Source organism: Mustela erminea, chromosome 1, assembly GCF_009829155.1.
Source record: "Mustela erminea isolate mMusErm1 chromosome 1, mMusErm1.Pri, whole genome shotgun sequence".
Classification (NCBI taxonomy): domain Eukaryota; kingdom Metazoa; phylum Chordata; class Mammalia; order Carnivora; family Mustelidae; genus Mustela; species Mustela erminea.
This window is the reverse complement of record NC_045614.1, coordinates 109593080-109612125: the sequence shown is the minus strand read 5'-3', so window position 1 is coordinate 109612125 and position 19046 is coordinate 109593080. Positions and strand designations below refer to the sequence as shown.

General features: G+C 41.6%; 1 protein-coding gene across 4 annotated transcripts in view; it reads left to right on the top strand.

Moving 5' to 3' along the window:
* TPRG1 (tumor protein p63 regulated 1) overlaps positions 1-19046 on the top strand; it is a 239080-nt gene that overhangs the window by 99456 nt on the left and 120578 nt on the right. For all 4 annotated transcript variants that reach the window (XM_032337959.1, XM_032337956.1, XM_032337957.1 and 1 more), the window contains one exon: positions 17047-17277. In XM_032337959.1, coding sequence (XP_032193850.1) covers positions 17047-17277 — 231 coding nt within the window. The remainder of the gene's footprint in view (positions 1-17046; positions 17278-19046) is intronic.

Sequence of the window (19046 nt, the reverse complement as noted above, 5' to 3'; positions counted from 1 at the left end):
AGCATAAAAGGAAAAGAAAATAAGAACCTGTTCAATACCACATAAGTGAAGTCATCTCTGCTAAAAGAAAGGATGTATTTCAGAGAGACGCACAAAGAATCATTGAGGAGTTAGCAGGTGTGAAGGAAATTCAGGGCTGTGTTTTGGGATATGGATTCCCTTGGCCAGGCATCTTCTTTTGACCTCTTCTCAAGCTTTATAGGTTATAGTATGACTTCTAAGTCTGTTTGGCACAATGCAGTGGGTAAGAAGGAAAGTATTTTATGCTTGGTTTCAAACTGATGTTTTAAAATCTGACCTATGTCAAGATCAGGTTGGTGTGGAAGGGTTCCCCTCAAGAGGCCCCTCCCTGCCACTTCCCCAGGACACTCTTCCAAACGAGGGGCCTGCTGCTTCTTCTCCAACTCCACATCCCATGCTGTGACCTTTTGCTGGAAACCTGCAACTTCTGCCAAATTACTCTGTCCAGTCCACTTGTAAATAAGGGCTTTGTTCTCAGAGGATCTGCGTATTGGAAGTGTATTGGACTTATTTCTCTAAGACAAATATTTCTCCCACCTTTTTCCCTTACAGAATTTACATAACTGGTTTGTAACTTGTGGTCCACATAGTGATTTCATAACTCTTTGTGATAAAACTTGCTTAAGAGACAGTATCTTTGTCCATCTCTCACTTTCTTTCGATTTTATTTCCTCAATACAGCCTTTGCGTATCAGTGGGCAGACAAAAGTCATTGCCCAATAGACCAGCTATCTGTGTACAGAAAATAGTCTTTATCTGTGTATGATTTTTGGCCTTCTTCTGACTTTAATTTTGGGGAAATTTCTAAGGGCCAAATTTTGATGCATTTTCTGTAAAAAAACAGAATTTATTTTATCTCTGCCACTGAGTGCTGGAGAATAAGAGATCTGTGATGAAAATGTGTGTGCTTAATGAATCTTGGTGCACTGAGAAAATAAAATAAAGTTAAAAAAATGTGTGTGCTTAAAAAACCATTAAGTTTTCAAATGTTTTGGCTAGAACTAATACTTCTTTTTCACTTCATCCTCTTTAAAATATTTTTATTGTAGAAAATTAGAAAATATAATTAAGGAAAAATATCTATAATCCCAGTATTAGAGAAAACCAATGTTAACATGTTTGTGGTTATCCTTGTAAACTTTCTTTTATACATAGCCATATTTTATTTGTATAAAAACTAAGATCACGCTCTGTCCTATTCTATAGTCTTTTTTAAAAAAATGCCTAGATGTCTTTCTATTATATTTGTACTATGTTTATTATATTAGTTATATAATATTCTATCTAAACTATATTAGATATTATAAATAAATTATAAGTTAAACAGTAGTGCTATTTTAAAAAGGAGTTGGCATTGCCACTAGAACATGATGAATTTAAAATAGAGCTAGAGATATCAGTTATTTTTAAATGATATCTCTCTTTCTTTGTTCAGATATGTCAGCACAGCATCTAAAAATGTACTGCTTAATCTCACTTTCTTTACCATGCAATCTAAATCTCTAGATACATACCATTATTAGTGAAACAAAGTAACAGTCTTAGAGACATCTATACTGGGTATGATACTGAACTACCATTAAGTAAGCTGCCTCCTACATTGAAGAGTCTACTTCTAATCACTTCCAAACAAAGAGTTGATTTCAACTACTCTCTAGCATTTTCAAATAATTTTATCCACTGCCTAGGCTTTGGTGCGAAAATTACTGTTTCTTAACAGAATTTCACAGTCCAACATTAATGGAATTTGGATCCTGACTTTCCTTATTTTGGGTGGGATGCAAGAGAAGAAGTGATGAATAATATAAACAAGGGATGGTACTGGGTATTAGAGATTGGCGCTAGCTCAATAAGAAGGGAAGACAACTACTCCGGCAACTAATATTGCATTGTAGGTTAACTAAGTAAAATTTACATTAAAATAAAAAGAAGGGAAGATAGGATATCCTTCATGGATATTATATTTAAATATATATTTATTTTGGAAAACGTCAAACAGTTCAGTGATCTCTTTAAACACCATGCAGGGTCATGACTGAAGGTCTAAAATGCAGAGATACTGCCAAACTGTAACACTGTACTCCAACCTACACTAAGTAATACTTACCTCAAAAGAGAAGCTCTCAAAGAGTGGCTACACTTATCCATTGACTTGAATTTCTCCATTCACAAATAGGACATATTATATAAGCCCCAGATGTTCTTTTACCAAGTTGATATTCTGAAGAGATACTCTAGAGGCAGGAAGTGTATATATGGATGACTCTGGCAAGCATCGGCATCAAATTGGGCTTCATTTTCTATCTGGTCTCCTGGCCTAGTTGGAATGGTTGCCTCCTAGGAAGATCTGGCACATCCCTCGTCTAAACACAGTGTCTCCTCACTATCATCCCCCGCATTTTGCCAGTAACTGCCGTCAGCAAGATAGGAGTCGCTTTCCCTAAAGGCTTTGGACGTGATCACTTTCCCCTTGGCATCTTTTAGGGAATGGGAAAGCTACTGCTCAGACATTATTTTATTAACTCCTCTTTTTTCTGGGATAATATACTAATGGCTCTTCAAAAGATGTAAGATCAAGGTACTCTCTATCATTTGGAAAGGACCTTCAAAACCTTTTCATTTGATCTTCACGAACAATCTCATAGGCTAAGCGGGGCAGGCATCCATAGGCAGATTTTCACAGATAAAGAAATTGAGAGGTATTATTACAACATATATGTGCACTTAACATATGAAGATGGCATTGCTGACAACACTTACAAATGACAGGCTTTGTCCTTCCCTGGTCCATGTTCCTACACCCGCTTGATTGCTTTGTGAGTGAAGTGATACATTTGCAGAAGGCTGAACATAACTAAACAGCATTCTTCCCCAGGAAGCCAGCCTTGATATACACCTTCCTAGAACCAAGGAACTGTGAATATCACCAGCAGCATTTTAATTTTCTCAATGCATTTACTAACTACTCTGTGTCATGCTGCTTATTACTTCAACAGTAGATGTAGCAGAGGCCACACATAAACATACACTTATCCTTACTTTCTAATATTCTGGCCTTATTTATGTGCATGTTATTTAGTTATGTACATATATAATTATATTCTCATAGGTACTAACATATTTTGTTTTCTTACTGAAATACAGAAAACAAAAAGGCCTTTTGTGACAGATGTTATTATTCCTCATCTCTGACTCTTATGTAACTACAGCAAGCTAATATATATATTTTTTTTTACTTCTTTTTTTTTTAAAGATTTTATTTTATTTTTTGACAGAGAGAGATCACAAGTAGGTAGAGGCAGGCAGAAAGAGAGAGAGAGAGAAGCAGGCTCCCCGCTGAGCAGAGAGCCCGATGCAGGGCTCGATCCCAGGACCCTGAGATCATGGCCTGAGCTGAAGGCAGCGGCTTAACCTACTGAGCCACCCAGGTGCCAGTATATATATATACATATATATATATGTATATATATATATTTTACTTCTTATTCATTAGAATTCTGACCTGTCCACTCTTCTTAAGTCATCTTATAAAGAATGTGAAGGTCCTTCTTGAAACAGAAATGTCCTCATTTCTCTATACCTGTATGATGGCCTTCATTATTTGGATAGGAGAATAATGCTTTGCTTTAGTTCTCTTGCCTTTTCGCTCTCTGGGCAGTGTTCTCTGGACCTACTTGGATCCTCTTGGCATCTTGTAGAACAAGCTGAATCCCAGGTGTTAATGTTCTTCCCTAGGAGGAGTGGAATTGGGTCAAAATTGCCTTAGGATGATATTACTCTAACACTTTCTTTTAGCTAAAAAAATATTGTGCCATTTGATGTCTTGTTTAGTATTCATCATTGGACTTCAATGTGTATTTCACTATTAAAACATGGATTGTCAGGGCGTCTGGGTGACTTAGTGGGTTAAAGCCTCTGCCTTTGGTTCAGGTCATGATCCCAGGGTCCTGGGATGGAGCCCTGCATCGGGCTGTCTGCTCAGCAGGGAGCCTGCTTCCCTCTCTCTCTGCCTGCTTCTCTGTCTACATGTAATCTCTGTCTGTCAAATAAATAAAATCTTTAAAAAAAATGGATTGTCTTTCAGTTATGGTGACCAACGAGATGAGAAGTTAACAGTATCTGTTTTTAAGACCAGGTTTTTAAGACCAGACTTCCCTATCTGGTCTTGTTCTACCCCCTTCCAAGTGTCTGTTTCCAAATATTGCTCTTCGGTTTCAGGAAAAGCTCTCCTCTACTCCTTCCATTCCTAGACTGGCTTTCAGGAAAGGTGGTCATATTTGTCATCTACCCATCAGGGTAGTTTGAGGCAGAAGTGACTTTCTCCTTGCTCTGTCTCTGGTGGTGCAGATGTCTTCTGTGACATCCGCTGTGACTGAGCAAACTCTCCTGAACATAGGGTTAAGTATCCTGTGGGCATCCAAGAGGACAAATGAGGCCGTGGTTCATTCCCTCCAAGAGCTCACAAACTACTCAGGGAGACCAATTACAGGCAATGACTAAAGAACTGGATGATAAAAGATCATGGTCACAGGAGAGCACAGGAAAAACTGCATTTCCAAATTGCCGTTCCTGTGAAACTTATGGGAACTGGCAGTTTGGAGCCTGGTTCAGAATAAAGGGCTTCGAATCTTCTCTTTTCAGGTCTGATTCCATCACATCGGAGAAGAAAGACTCTCTAAGCTGAACCTCCTTTGCTTTTCTGTCATGGGTGCTCCATGGAATAAAGATATCTATGACTGATCCATTTGTTCAGCTAACACATAATGAATGTTGATTATGTGCTCTACTTGGTGCTAAGCATATCACAGTAAGAAAACTCTGTCCCCATCAACTATTTTATGTACTAATGAGGATAATGTGAACGTTAAGGGATAGCTGTGATATAGTGTGTCAAGTATTGTCATAATGATAAACACAATCTACAAGGAGAAACAATGGAAAAGCACGTAAGTTATGAGGCAAGATTGGACAGGGAAGCCTCTAGCTGCTTTCTAAGTTGAGACAAGAAAGGCAATGGGAGTTATCAGGGAAAGGAACTGAGAAGGAGCAGGGTGAATTTATGAGTCTAAAGGTAGAGGAGTGTGGCTGAAGCACAGGTAGTGAGTGCTGGGATATAGCAGGGAAGATGGGAGAAGATGGAAAAGAAAACGGAGGGAAGACACTTGGTGAGACATGAGCCTCTATAGGTGAGTAGGAGTTCAGATCATGCCTGCCATACTCAGGAGCTCCTACTTTATTTGGAGTGCCATGAGGATTCATTGAAACTTAGTTGGCCAGTGACACAATCTGATTTGTATTTTATTTTATTTATTTTATTTTATTTTTTTAAAGATTTTATTTATTTGACAGAGAGTAGGCAGAGAGGCAGGCAGAGAGAGAGAGAGAGAGGAGGAAGCAGGCTCCCTGCTGAGCAGAGAGCCCGATGTGGGACTCGATCCCAGGACCCTGAGATCATGACCTGAGCCGAAGGCAGCGCCTTAACCCACTGAGCCACCCAGGCGCCCTGATTTGTATTTTAGAAAGAGTAGTCTTCCTGCTGTATGCTGCATGAATTTGAGAGGGAAGTATTATAGAGAGAGCAGTTAGTGGACCTTTAAAATGATCCACAAGAGGTGACCATCAGGCCATGGCAATAGCAGTGGAGCATAATAGAGAATTCAGTAGATGTTGAGGAATTAAGAGCTATAGGACTAGAGGCCTGATGGCTAAGTATTGCAGAAGAAGAGAGAATCAGACGGACTTCTGGCCTGGCAGACTTTATAGCTGTGACCTCAGGTACTGAGATTGGACTGAAAAGGAGGAATGAGTTTACGGGGGAGATATGAAGATGATGAGTTCCTCTTTGGATAAAATGAGTTTTGGGCATCTGGGTGGCTCAGTGGGTTAAAGCCTCTGCCTTTGGCTCATGTCATGATCCCAGGGTCCTGGGATTGAGCTCCGCATCGGGCTTTCTGCTCAGTGAGGAGCCTGCTTCTCCCTTTCTCTGTCTCTGCCTGCCTCTCTGCCTACTTGTGATCTCTGTCAAGTAACTAAATAAAAATAAATTAAAAAAAAAACTTTAAAAATGAGTTTGCAGTACCTGTGGGTCAACAAAGGTGACGTATGTATTAAGCAGTTGTTTAGATGGATTTGAGCTTGGGAGAGAGATCTGACTGGAGATACAGATTTGGGAGTCATAGACGTACAGATTATGGCTAAGCAGTAAGAATGATGGAGCTTGCTTAGAGAGAACGTCCAGAGTGTGCTCTGACAAGCACCAGCGTGTGAGACATGGGTGTGTGCTGTGCGTTTGTGGTGGGGTCTCCCTGAAAGAAATACATGCAGTGAACAAGCAAGTAGAAAGAACACTGGGAATGTGCAGTTCCAAGGGTCAGAAGGACACAAGAATTTCTAGAAGGATGATGTCATCAATCAGCTGCGCTACAGATGATCAAGAAGGATAAGGAATGGGAAGTATCTATTGCATTGTCACAAAAGCATCACTGAGAATATTTCAAAGGGACTGAAAAACAGATTTCTATGGGTTTAGGTGTGAATGAGATAAAATTAAATACAGACAGCATGGCTGGACCTTTTTTTTTTTTTTTTTTTTAAAAGCTTGGTCATGAAAAACAAGACTCTTCACCTTCCTTATGCTTCTAAGGTCAAATGGAATAAATGTGCTCTTTTCCTCCTGGCTATCTGTTAGATATCTGAAGAGACTGCTTCAGTGTCCTCCATATTTTCTTTCATCTCAACTAAAATTCTCCAGTTCTTTTTATTGTTCCTCATGTTGGGGACCACAGTTGGTGGTCCCTCACTCTCTTCAGAATAAAGGGGAAGGTTATCTCACAGGCCATGGGTCAAGATGACCAGTCTGATCATGGAAATAGGGAGAATTTGAGAAGCATTGGTTGACATGGTAAAGTGTCCCTTTATTATTTCATTTAACAAATATTTTACCATGTGTCAGATAGACACCAGGAGCCCATTAGAGAGGAAACAATCATTTGTGTGGGCTTTAGAGGAGTGTCTCCAGGACAGCTCCTCAGAGATGAGCTTTATGGAGCCAAGAGAGAGTGAACCTCAGACTCTTGGAGAGAGGAGTCATCACAAGGAGTAGGTTTCTTTTCTTCGTAGGCCAGCTAAGTCTTCCTAGGAGTTGGGGGCAATAAGAACAGGAAAGAGGAGCCTGAAACCTTGCTCTTCCTCTAATTTGCTTTGTGACCTGAACCAAGTCACTCCTCTGAGCATCTGGTTTCTTATTTGTAAAATGAGGGTGTTGTCAGATATCTAAAATGTCTGGCAGTGCTCTTGGATTTCATCATTTGAAACCGACTGAATATTTACTTTGAGAAAAATAAATCCTGTCAATGTGCCATTACTATGGTATTTCTGGACCTATGTGGTAGTTACCTGGGTGTGTTTATTTTATGATCCTGCATTTATGATTTTTTGAATGCATGTCATACTTCAGTAAAAAATGTTTCTAATAAAAATGTCATTAAAATAATAAAGGATGCAGTTTTTTTTTTGGGGGGGGGAGTTGGAGAGAATGCTGTTGTCAGCATTTGGATAAATGTCTTTCCCCAAATTTCACAAAATCTTTATGTGAGAAGTCACAGTTGGCCCAGCAGGAAACCCAGGCTTGGGGGCGACTTCCTTCAACAAAGCTCCCAGCCAGGAACATCTGGTTGTGGAATGTGTGCTAGCACTGCTCCCTGGCACTGAGACTAATGCTGGGCAGGTAGTAATCCTGGTGACATAATCCACACACTCCCCTGGGATATCCCAACAACTGGGAAAGAGACTTGTTCTCATTTCTAAGCCTCATCACCATCTAGTCTCTGAATCAGTGGCTTCAAAATTAGGGAACTTATTTACTTTGGAGAGGGAAGAAAAGAGGCTGCGGTAGGCTGAATTGTTGCCCTTTGTTGATTCTTTTGAGTTCTCTGCTCCTTCCTTTTTCACTAGTATGTGGAAACCATATTTGAGGTCTTATAGTCCCCTTGAAGCACATCGTCCGGACCCGGCATCTTTATTCTGGTCAAAGAATAAAGATTCTGTTCTTCTGGAGGGAATTAGAAGGTTGGTGATTTAGCCTTAATTATTCTTCTTCTCAGGAGGAGAATTCCACCACTTTCTGTCCCCTCCCTGTCCTAAGCTCTTCACCATCAGGTCAATTGCAAATTTAGGACACCTCTGCTACTGTGTGAGGAGATAAGTCATTACATGTGATTCCTGGCTTAATGGCTGGCTTATACGTTGGCCTCCTTCTGCTTTTTTAAGCACATCCCCAGCCACCTCCTCCCCAGCTCACAAATCCTTGTACAGGTTTATATTAATAGCTACCTCCACAATTTATCTTTGTGGGGGAACTCCATTTATTTGGGGTGCTGATGGGGAGAACCTGAGTGACTTGGCTATATGGATAAAACAGATATGTCCTGGGATGTCTGGGTGGCTCAGTTGGTTAAGCCACTGCCTTCGGCTCAGGTCCTGATCCCAGGGTCCTGGGATCAAGTCCCGCATCAGGCCCTCCGCTCAGCAGGAGCCTGCTTCTCTCTCTGTCTCTGCCTGCTTGCGTGCTTGTGCTCTCTCTCTATGACACATAAATAAATAAAAATCTTAAAAAAATAAAAAGAAGAAACAGATATGTCCTTCAAATAATAAACACACAAGGAAGAAATTGTTACCCTGGAAAGAAAGAAGACACAGATGAATGGTGCAAAGCTGGACCGTATGCAATGTGACTCACCCCTCCAGGACTTCTCTCAGTCCTTGGTGATGTTGTTAATCTCACAAAGCATCTGGGGCGAGTGAAACCACTACAGTGCCAGCCCTGATGCTGCATTTGGGTTGCCTGTGAGGGAGCTGTTCCAGCAGGGATGGAGGTGTGGTGACAGCAGAGAGGAGGTGTGAGGAAGACTTCAGACTCTCATCCTGCCAGAGAGTGGCAATTTTAAGCAAGTGTTACCAACTCCTCAAGGGGTGTGGGCTGGAGGTGGGCAGCTGGCATTTCAGTCACACACACCATATTACCTGCCATCTTTTGAACACAATGCTCTTCACACCTCACAGCTGTGCAAGGACTGGCCTTGCCCATCTCCAACATGCTGTTGGCTCTATGGCGCCTTTCTCTACAACTTTAACTTTCCACACTCTCAGCCCTTCCTCCGCTCACCCCTGTTAATCCTGCCTTCTCTTTCCACAGTATTTGTGTGCATTCTCCTAGTGTGACTTGCTCACCAAAGTCTGTAATTATCTGCTAGATTGTGAGCTTCTCTGAGGAAAGACTGTGCAATGTGCTTCTATGTGTGTCTGTGTCTGTGCCTGTCCAGAAGATGTTTCTATCCATGTTGTGCCCAGGGCTTCATTCCTCAGCCCACCAACATTTACTGAGTACTCATGTATGAAGTATGAGGTCATGTGCCAGCAACAATAGATCTGACGGAAGCCTTGTCTTTCAAACTTAGACCTGACAGAGAAACAAGCAGGGTGCCCATTTGAGAACTTGTACTTGGTACCTGCTCTTTGTCATGCCCATGCCAACTGTGGGCTATAAAGATGAGTGCTTGGAGTTGCTCATGGCCCAGGAGTGAGGACAGGGATGTCGTGGGGATGACACAACAGCAAGATAAGTGCTACAAGTCAGGGACGCAAGCCCTACCATAACCTCACCTTGGAGACTGGTGGAAGTGTTTGTGGAATGTGTAAGAAAATTAATCTCAGGGAGTCAAAAGGGATCTGTAGCCTCACAAATTTTTCTAGCCAATATCTTTGTCTTTATCAATTCTTTTCCATATACATTTTTGAAGAACCCCCTTTAAAAATTAGTATCTGGTGTGAGGGGCTCAGCAAATCTCTGCATGTTTTCCTTCTTATATGCAAGAAGACTTATTGGGGCCCTAGTGTGTCTCCAGCCCTGGCTTGAGTGAGGTGCCCAGGGTATGTCCCTAGTAGCTCTGGTCAATGTAGATAGCCATTTGCACTAGAGGGAAGTCAGAGGCCAAACACCCCAGAGTCTTCACAATGGACACCCAAATTCATGACATGGCAATTCTCTTCCTCTGACCCTACAGACTGTGCATCACAGGGGAACTACCATGTTTGTGGGAGTCACATAGTGAAGATGAGATGGGGAAAACCATACATGAGCAACCTCTCCAAACTTAGATCTAGAATATTGTGGGCACTGGAGAAAAGTCCAAATCTTGTAGCACTGTTGAGCTGGAAGGAAACTTGGGTATAAACTTGGGTATAAACTCGAACAGTTTTCAAACTTTCACATAGTGTTCTCTCCACATGAAAGCTTCAGAGAAGGTCCAAAACCGGAGAAGTGGAAAAATTTTGATTGAAATGAGTTACTCATGTATGCAAACCATGAAGTCTGGCCGCTCACTTTTGTTGACAAGGACTCTACGGTACAGAAAGAAGAGGGACTTCCCTAGGGTTACCCAGTGAGTGAGTGGGGATGCCTTCTTCATGCCGGACCTGTGTTTCTCCCACCCCCTTGGCCCTGAATGAGCGCAAGGCCCTGCCCGCCAGGGGGGGCCCAGCTGGGATCGAAGAGACCCTGCATCCATTCAACTTTCCCCCAGGATACAAGCAGCCCTGCTGGCACATTATCACTAATGTACAAAATGTGAAATTGTGAAGGCTTGTTTGCCAATTCTCTTATCTCAGCTGGCACAGAGAAGGGCTCGTTGGAGTTCTGCGGTGTTAGAGTATTGTTTCTCCACCTCACATCCCTTGGCTGTTCTCACAGAGACTCAGGAAAGGCTGCGCATATAAATTCACATAAATTACCTTTACAAAATGTCAGAATTAAAAGTGGATTTTTATTTTGGGGATGTGCCTCGAGCTTGTTAACCCCTTCTAGTGGGTACATGTGTCACCATCAGAAAAGCAGCTGACTTCTTCAAAAGCAAGGTAAGTCACAGGAACTTATGCCCACGCTCCCTCCCCAGCTGCTCGCTACCTTATTGGCAGAGGTAGCAGTTCTTGTCAGAAAACTATGGACTTTCCTAAGTTCCTGGCTGGCCCACAGATAATCCTCTGGAAATAGTATTTTTAATCTGGTGGCCGCCATAACTTCACTCTTTATCACTTCTTCTTAATTGACTTGACTGGTCAAGTTCAGAAGAGACACAGAACCCACCTGGGCCTCAATTTCCTCATTGACAAAATGTGGAGGCTAGCACAGATGTGTGTTTCCTAACTAGGCATTGTCTGCCCAAAGATCCAGAAAGGTGGTAAGGGGGATACTTAAATAGCTATTAAAATTTCAAAAGCTTTACGGAAATCACAAGGCACCTGCAATAGGGTTACATAGAGTTAAAAACAATCCCATGGACACTTACAGAGTTACATGGGAGAAGCCAGGGAAAATAAAGAAAGTAAGGGAGAAACAGCTGTGCGGGCTTGCCAGGGAGGCAGAGAAGGTGAGGATCCAAGACTTCCTAAAAGAAGATGGAAAAATAGGAAAGATAGTGCTGGAGAGTGGCATGGATGGGCCTTGAAAAAAGGTCCACCATGAAACAGGCTGAGTTTTACTGCTATTTATTTTACTGGTATCTCTGTGATACTTTTTATCATGTCTGTCCTATTCTTTATTAAACTTTTGTGAGAAGGAAAAAGTCCCCAAACTCCCCCTTTCTTTGCCTCTGGTTGGAGTTGTGGCCACTCAGTGTGGCCAGCTACTTCTTTCAAGCTGACCAGAAATTTTCAGCATAGTTCTTTATACACTTTTCTAGAAAACAAATATTTATTGGGGTTAACTCTTCAGGATGTCTCTTTGATTTTAATAAAGCAAAAAATAATTATCTTAAGATTGCACAGTTTTTCCACAGGACAGAAAGACAGAAATCTTTCAGTACATAGTGGAGGAGAATCTTCCAGAATAAGGAGTTTGGAGGCACTGGAAGGGGTGGGGAATGTTTCTAGATCTGATAGTTTATTAGAATGGAATGGAATATTTCCAGAAATATTAAGGAGCCAGTGTCAGTAGTAGGATGGAGCTTTGATTCGGGGTCACATTATCATTTCCATGACACTAAAACTCTTTTGTCTTTATGGGCCTCTCCACCATAACATTGTCAATATTAAAACTTACATTTCTATGTCATTAAATAGTGTCGTTAAATCAAAACATTTCTTTTGACCATAAAAACTGTCTTTTCTTTTCTTTTTTTAAAAAATATTTTATTTATTTATTTGACAGAGATCACAAGTAGGCAGAGAGGAAGGCAGAGAGAGAGGAGGAAGCAGGCTCCCTGCTGAGTAGAGAGCCTGATGTGGGGCTCGATCCTAGGACCCTGGGATCATGACCCAAGCCGAAGGCAGAGGCTTTAACCCACTGAGCCACCCAGGCGCTCCTCTTTTCTGATATTAAAATAAATTGACATGTTTCCTGAGCCTCTAAAAGGTTTGTGGACCATAGGCACTGTGCCTGTCATACTTAACAGATAAATCAACCTGATGCGAGGTAAAGGAGAAAGCTTTAGCTCCTGGGGTTGGGTGCTGGGTACCTGCTGGCGATGCAGGAGAAGTTGCTTCCTGGGAGTTTTATCTCCCAGCCCAGAGCAAAGCAGAGATGACTGACTGAGACATTCTGCAAAAGTGTTTCCAATTGATCAACATGTAAATTTGGTAACTGTATCTCGGCTTCTCTTTTAGGTGCTCCAACTTGAAGCAGTGAGCAAGAATCCGAAGTCCTGTTTTGATTCTATTTAGCTACTTGGGTGAGGCCCTCACCTGAGTGTTCCAAAGTTTGCAAAATGAAGGAGTTGCACTAGACATTGATTTTCCAGCCACAATTTATGCCCCATGTGCTTCTGAAATACTATCAGAAAAGATCGTAGAGAGATAGATGAAAGCATGTATATAGTGAGGCAGGTATACTTAGGTGAGGACCCAGAAATAAGTTATTTACTGCAATACTGTATTAAATTTAGCTCTGAATTTGCTGGCAGCTGAAAAATATAGAAGACTTATCATCTAATTGAAGGAAGAATTGCGCAGGTTATTTACTTTAGATATTTACTTGGCATTACATTGAAGGTCATGCAGAAGATATGATCACTAGTTGACCTTCGAGTTAGCTAGCCCCAGGGCAGCTGGAAAATTCTCCCCCATCCCCTGCCCTTGAAATGTACATTCCACCCACTATTCCCACAGTGGGAACCACAGCTGAGGAGAGACAGGACACAGCTGAGAGAGAGAGAAAGGAAAAGAGAGTGAAGGTGTTGCTGAGACCATATTGACCTTATATATGATGGAATCCAAGTATGTCCTGTGTACAAACTTTGAAGATTATGAAAAATCTTCAAAAAAAAAAAAAAAAAGGCAGGGCACCTGGGTGGCTCAGTGGGTTAAGTGTCTGCCTTCAGCTCAGGTCATGATCTCAGGGTCCTGGAATGGAGCCCCATATCGGGCTCTCTGCTCAGTGGGGAGCCTGCTTCTAACCCTTTCCCTCTGCCTGCTGCTGTCCCTGCTTGTGCTCTCTCTTTGACAAATAAATAAATAAGCAAGCAAATAAATAAATCTATCTTTAAAAACTAAATAAACTTTTACGGTTCTAGCGGGCACATGTAGAGAGGTGCCTGTTTTGAAGCACCAAAGACAACTCACATTAAGTTCTCTTGCCTGTTAAACCGGCCACCTACTGCTCTTTGTCTGATCTCTCCTTGCCCTCTGTGTCGGGGGACGGCTTCATATTATATCAGAACGTCTCCAGAATTCGCAAATCAACATATTTACTAAACATTGTATGTTTTATTACAAAAGCAGCACTAACACAATTTAATTCACTTTCAATTCAATTACCTCAATAAATCTAAGTATTTTTCTTATGGTCTTTATCAATGTAAAAAATTATTCAAATCATCCTATCTAGAGAAAATCTTTTTTTGCTTTTGTTTTTTTTTTTTTTTCCCACTAGGAAGATACGCCCTTCACTTCCTTGCTCTGGCAGTGGTTATGCATGTTATTTTAAATGGCTGCAGGCTATCAATTGGACAGACTTTGCAACTGTCGGTGTTTACTTGATTTCTATTTCATTACCTCCCACAATAAGCAATTAATATGACTCCCTTTTGCTTTTTTAGAATTTCCTGGAATGAGATCAGGTCAAAAAGCATGGACTTCTTTTCTAAGCCTTGACCTTACTTCCCTTAGAAATTGTGTGACTGGAGTACTAAATGCTAAAACTTAAGATTCCATGGAGTGTTAGAGAATAAGGAGCTTTTTAAATTATAAATGGCCCCGAATGGGTCTGTCACAAGGCATGCTTTATCCATGTGAAGCAGCAAAAACATTTGAATTTGTCTGGATTTGTTTTCAGTATTAATACGCTTTTAATATTTCAATGTCCACTATTCAGGCAGAGGTAGAAGAGCTTATCTGTTGCGTTGGGGAGATAAATCGTCTGGGAGGAGGGTGATGAGGAGAGGAACTGGCCCCTTCGATGTGGGCGCTCCTCTCATATTGGGGAGGTTGTAGAGGAAGTTACATTTGCTGTCCTTGCAAAGATGTCCCCATGACCAGAGCAGAGCTGGAATCATCCTGGATTAAGGCGGCCAGACTCCATTTTCCACGATTCGTGGCTGTTAAGAATTGAATTGGAGCTGAGTTTCCTTCTTTCCTGGATCTCAAACAGCTTGGTCTCAAAGTGCTCTGATTTTCTTCCCAGAGTGTTTCCAGAGAAGACAGCCTGAGGGAGAGGAAGTGGTGCAAATTAAGTCCTCCCCCTGTTTTCCAGGCACAGGAGCCTTCTGCAGATGTCTGTTGTGAGGCATGCGTTCGCAGAGTGTGGCAAATACAGAAGCAGGCTTTCCTTCCCCCAAAGGCACAAACCTTCCTTAACAGGTTACAGGGAACTCCAGAAACACTCTTCCTTCTAACAGCCTGCTGGGTGGTTGAGGCGGCAGACCTGCCAGGGAGGCTGAAGTACTTCACTGATTGTTCTGTCTCTGTCTCTGTCTCTCTCTTTCTCTCTTTCTCTTTCTCTTTCTCTTTCTCTTTCTCTTTCTCTTTCTCTTTCTCTCTCTCTCTCTCTCTCTCTCTCTCTCACACACACACACACACACACACACAAGTGCACGCACACACGATTTCTCCTGCTTCTATGGGTGTGCCTTGTATTTCCTACAGGCCAATTGCTGCCTTTTGTGCATTTAACTTAAAAAAAATTACTGAAGACTCAGCAAAGCCATCCTGCTGTAATACAGCGTGCCTCAGGATGGGCGCGCTGGACTGGTCTGGAAGCCCGGTTGGGAGCCCAGGGTGGGCATCGGATGCCCCCACAGCTATCTGAGTGTGCCCTGGGTGGGTCCCTAAATGCTGTGATTCCCAGAGAGATACAGGTAAAATCATCTTGTAGGGTTGCTGGGAGGATCCGATGGGGGACCCATCATGTGACCTACAGAGTCCCCTAACCAGCTGTGTTTTCTCCTGCATTCAAACATCACAGGGTGACTGGGTACGTCCACCTCTGTCTGAGAGAATCCCTGTTTACTCCTCTCATTCTGACATAATTGCTAATAGTGCGCTTTTCATGCTCCAAAGCGTCCAGCTTTAGGCAATAGGTTATGTGCTCATACTATTGTTACCTCTCTTAATTCCAATGTTAAGAATGTACACTGGCTGGGGTCGGGGCTGTTTCTCATGGTCTAGTGTTTCACAGGAATTGAGGAGATTGGATTTATCTGATTTAGGAACACTGAAGCAGCTTTGAGAATAAGATGGCATTCCCAGTCACAGTGAAGCAGGGCGCAAAACTCACCTTCTGTGTAGCCTGGACAGTGTACTTACTGCAGGCCAGACTATCTGGCCTCAGCTTGGAAATGGTGACCTGATGTGGGGGCGCTTTTTACTAGAGTAGAGTGTGCTTTCTATTTATTTTGTTCAATTGTGCTGTGTATTTATAAAATAGATTAAGTTTATTGTGTTTTTACTTAAGTCATATATAATCATTGCAAGCATCCAGAGACTTCTAAATCAAAAAATGAAAATCACCTATCATCCAGAAATAACCATGAATATACTATTTTATTTCTTTTTAGATGTTTTCTAACCCTGCCACATAATACATGCATATACATATTCAACTTCCAGTTTCCTTTCTTCTTTCTTTTTTGTCTTTTTGAATTATTTTTAACCCATTTGAATCTAATAATTTGTAATTATTCATAATCTTTTTTCATTAACAATATATTTTGGATAGATTTCCATGATAAAAATATGCACTTACATTTTTAATGTATATAATGTAAATTACATTTCACTTTATGATATAATGTATTTAACCAATTCCCTACTGACTGGTTCTTCATTTTACTATATTCTTTTGGTATTAGAAACAGTATTGCATGAGTATCTAATGTGACTGTTACACACAATGTTTTGCTATTAGACATAAAGTTGTGTATTTTTCTACTATTAGACACATGTGATGAACTACCTTCTATATTGATGTCTTTGGGCATTTGTCTACATTATTTCCTTAGGATAAAATTTTGGAATTGTTGTTTTTTGAGTTAAAATATGCTCAGTTCTAAGTGCTTTTGTGCCCTATTACTACCCAAGCAGCATAGGAAAAGGTGCATTATCATTCCTTTTAAGTGTTAAATAAGTTGTCAGGCTGATGGTTTTTTTAAGCAAAAATTCTATGAAATCTTGAAGATCGATTGCTTGGTAATTATTTCATACTGCCATCTCCATACTCTGCTTCCTGTCCTCTGGGATTCAAGGCGGGGGGGGCAGGGGAAGGATCTACTTACAGCCACCTTTTGTCTGTCTAGAGGGTCTCTGCTTCCCACCCCTCCTACACCCCCCCACCAAATGGCCTAACAGGGTGGTAGTGTCTGCGTTGTTGAACTGATTCATTAGTGCCTTTGTTTAGTTAACGTGTGGGTGCTTTTGTCAGTTTCAGGAACATCATTTGCACACTGCCTACTTTTTGCCAGAGCAAAGGACAGAGGTGACTTCTTTCCCCTCTTTTTTTTTTTTTTTCTACTGAGAAGATTGTTTTTTCCCTTGTTTTAGGTAGAAGAAATGTCAACGATTAGGAGTTTTGAGGGATTCCACCCTGTGTCTCTGAAGCAAGAGGGAGATGACCAACCCTCTGAGACTGACCAGCTGTCCATGGAGGAGAAGGACCCAGGCGAGGACCCGGAGCCAAGGCAGATTTCAAGGCAGCCAAGTGTGACTGAATCAACACTCTACCCCAATCCTTATCACCGACCTTTTGTCTCACGGAAGTACTTCGCTACACGGGTAAAATTTTTGAGGTTACAGTTTGACCTTCTAAAATACTACACAAGACTACTCTTTAAAATATTCTAATATCATTATACATGCTGCAAGTTTTACCAAGTATTTTCACATTTGTTACCTAACAGTCATAATAAGCATGAAGTAGTTAGCTATCCTTGTCGCATTTTATAGGTGAAGGAGCTGAACTTCAGAGAAGTTAATTGTCTATTTTTGATAATCATGTAGTGTTGAGGAGAAGCTGGTTATCTTGTTTCCATGGATCCTTGGCTCCTCAGTCCTGTGCTCATGTTAACCTTGATCTCCATAGATTAATGACCTATGGAGAGAAAATCCAAGCAGCTGGAATATAAATCTGTGTGCGCAGAGTGGGTATTTGCTGCATGTTTGAAAAAGACGGGGTGATGGAGTAGAAAGCCTTGCTGAGAATAGGTTGAACCTCAGGGTCTACACTGGGATACTGGGATTATAGTGTGGGAGTAGCACTTCGAAATCCCAAACCCTTGCCTGCTGTCTGAACCTGAGCTCTTTCTCCTGAGCATTGGAGCTGAGAGAGCAAATGGAAGAATGAGTATGGATATGGAGTTTGTATGTCTAGATATAAAAAAGAATGGGGCGCCTGGGGGGTTCATTCTGTTGAGCATCTGACTCTTGATTTTGGCTCAGGTCCTGATCTGGGGGGTTTGAGATCAGGCCCCATGTCAGGCTCTGCCCTGGGCATGAAGTCTACTGGAGATTCTCTCTCCTTTTCCCTCTGCCCCTCCCTGCTCACTCTTTCTCCTAAAAAAAAAAAAAAAAAAGAAAGAAAGAAAAAGAAAAAAAGAAATTTTGAACCTCTAGCATTTAGATCAAGTGGCGATGGCGAGTGCTTCCTGGGTTTGAGTACTTTCTCTCTCTCAAACTCTCCTTCCTACTTATCAGTGTTCTTTCCCAATCCTTCAGGGTTCTTGTTAACACAGTAATTGCTGGCTCACAGGCCACAATCAGTCGGTGGATAAATGCGATTGCACAGTGTGGCAATGGAGACCATCTCATTTTTGAAGCAATACATGGGACACATTTTGAAAAAAATTTTTTTTCAACTCAATCTTATGAATAAATTGTGGCTAAGATGTGACAATATATAAAGCTTTAACGAATCCTGATTTGGTAGTTTTTAGAACATCTTTGGTTAAGATAAAAGTTGAACTAAGTTGACTCAGTGTGTGTGGGGTGTGTGTGTGTGTGTGTGTGTGTGTGTGTGTGTGGTGACATATGCGGAGCATATGGTTTGTTTTCCAAATCCTGTGAACTTTATTGAATAAGCAAAATTAAGTTGTAAGATGCATCTGGGAAGGAAATCAAAGCCCCCCCCTTAAAGTCATCTCATCTTTGGTAATGACGATGTATCAGTCACAGCTTGATGAGATAACAACCATGAGTGGTACAGAATAAGAGAGGCATCGTGCTCAGAAGTGGGTGCAGTTATGAAGGCTGGGTGTGTGGAGGGGGCTCTGCAAAGCTATCGTCTTTGCCTCTGCTGATGGGCCTGAAGTTGCCCCATGCTGTCAAGTGAAGAGGCCGAGAACACGAGCTGCCACAGTGGCTGCTGTCCTGCACTGATCTGCAGGGAAATGACCGAGGTGTCATTCTGCCTTGCAGGCCTGACACTAATGTCTCATGGCCAACTCTAACTGGGAAACAGATAGGAAAGGAAATTCTAGAAAATGCAGTTCTAGCTTAGCTACATCGACAGTGTAAAGCCACCATGGAGTTTTCTTTGTTTGAGTGTT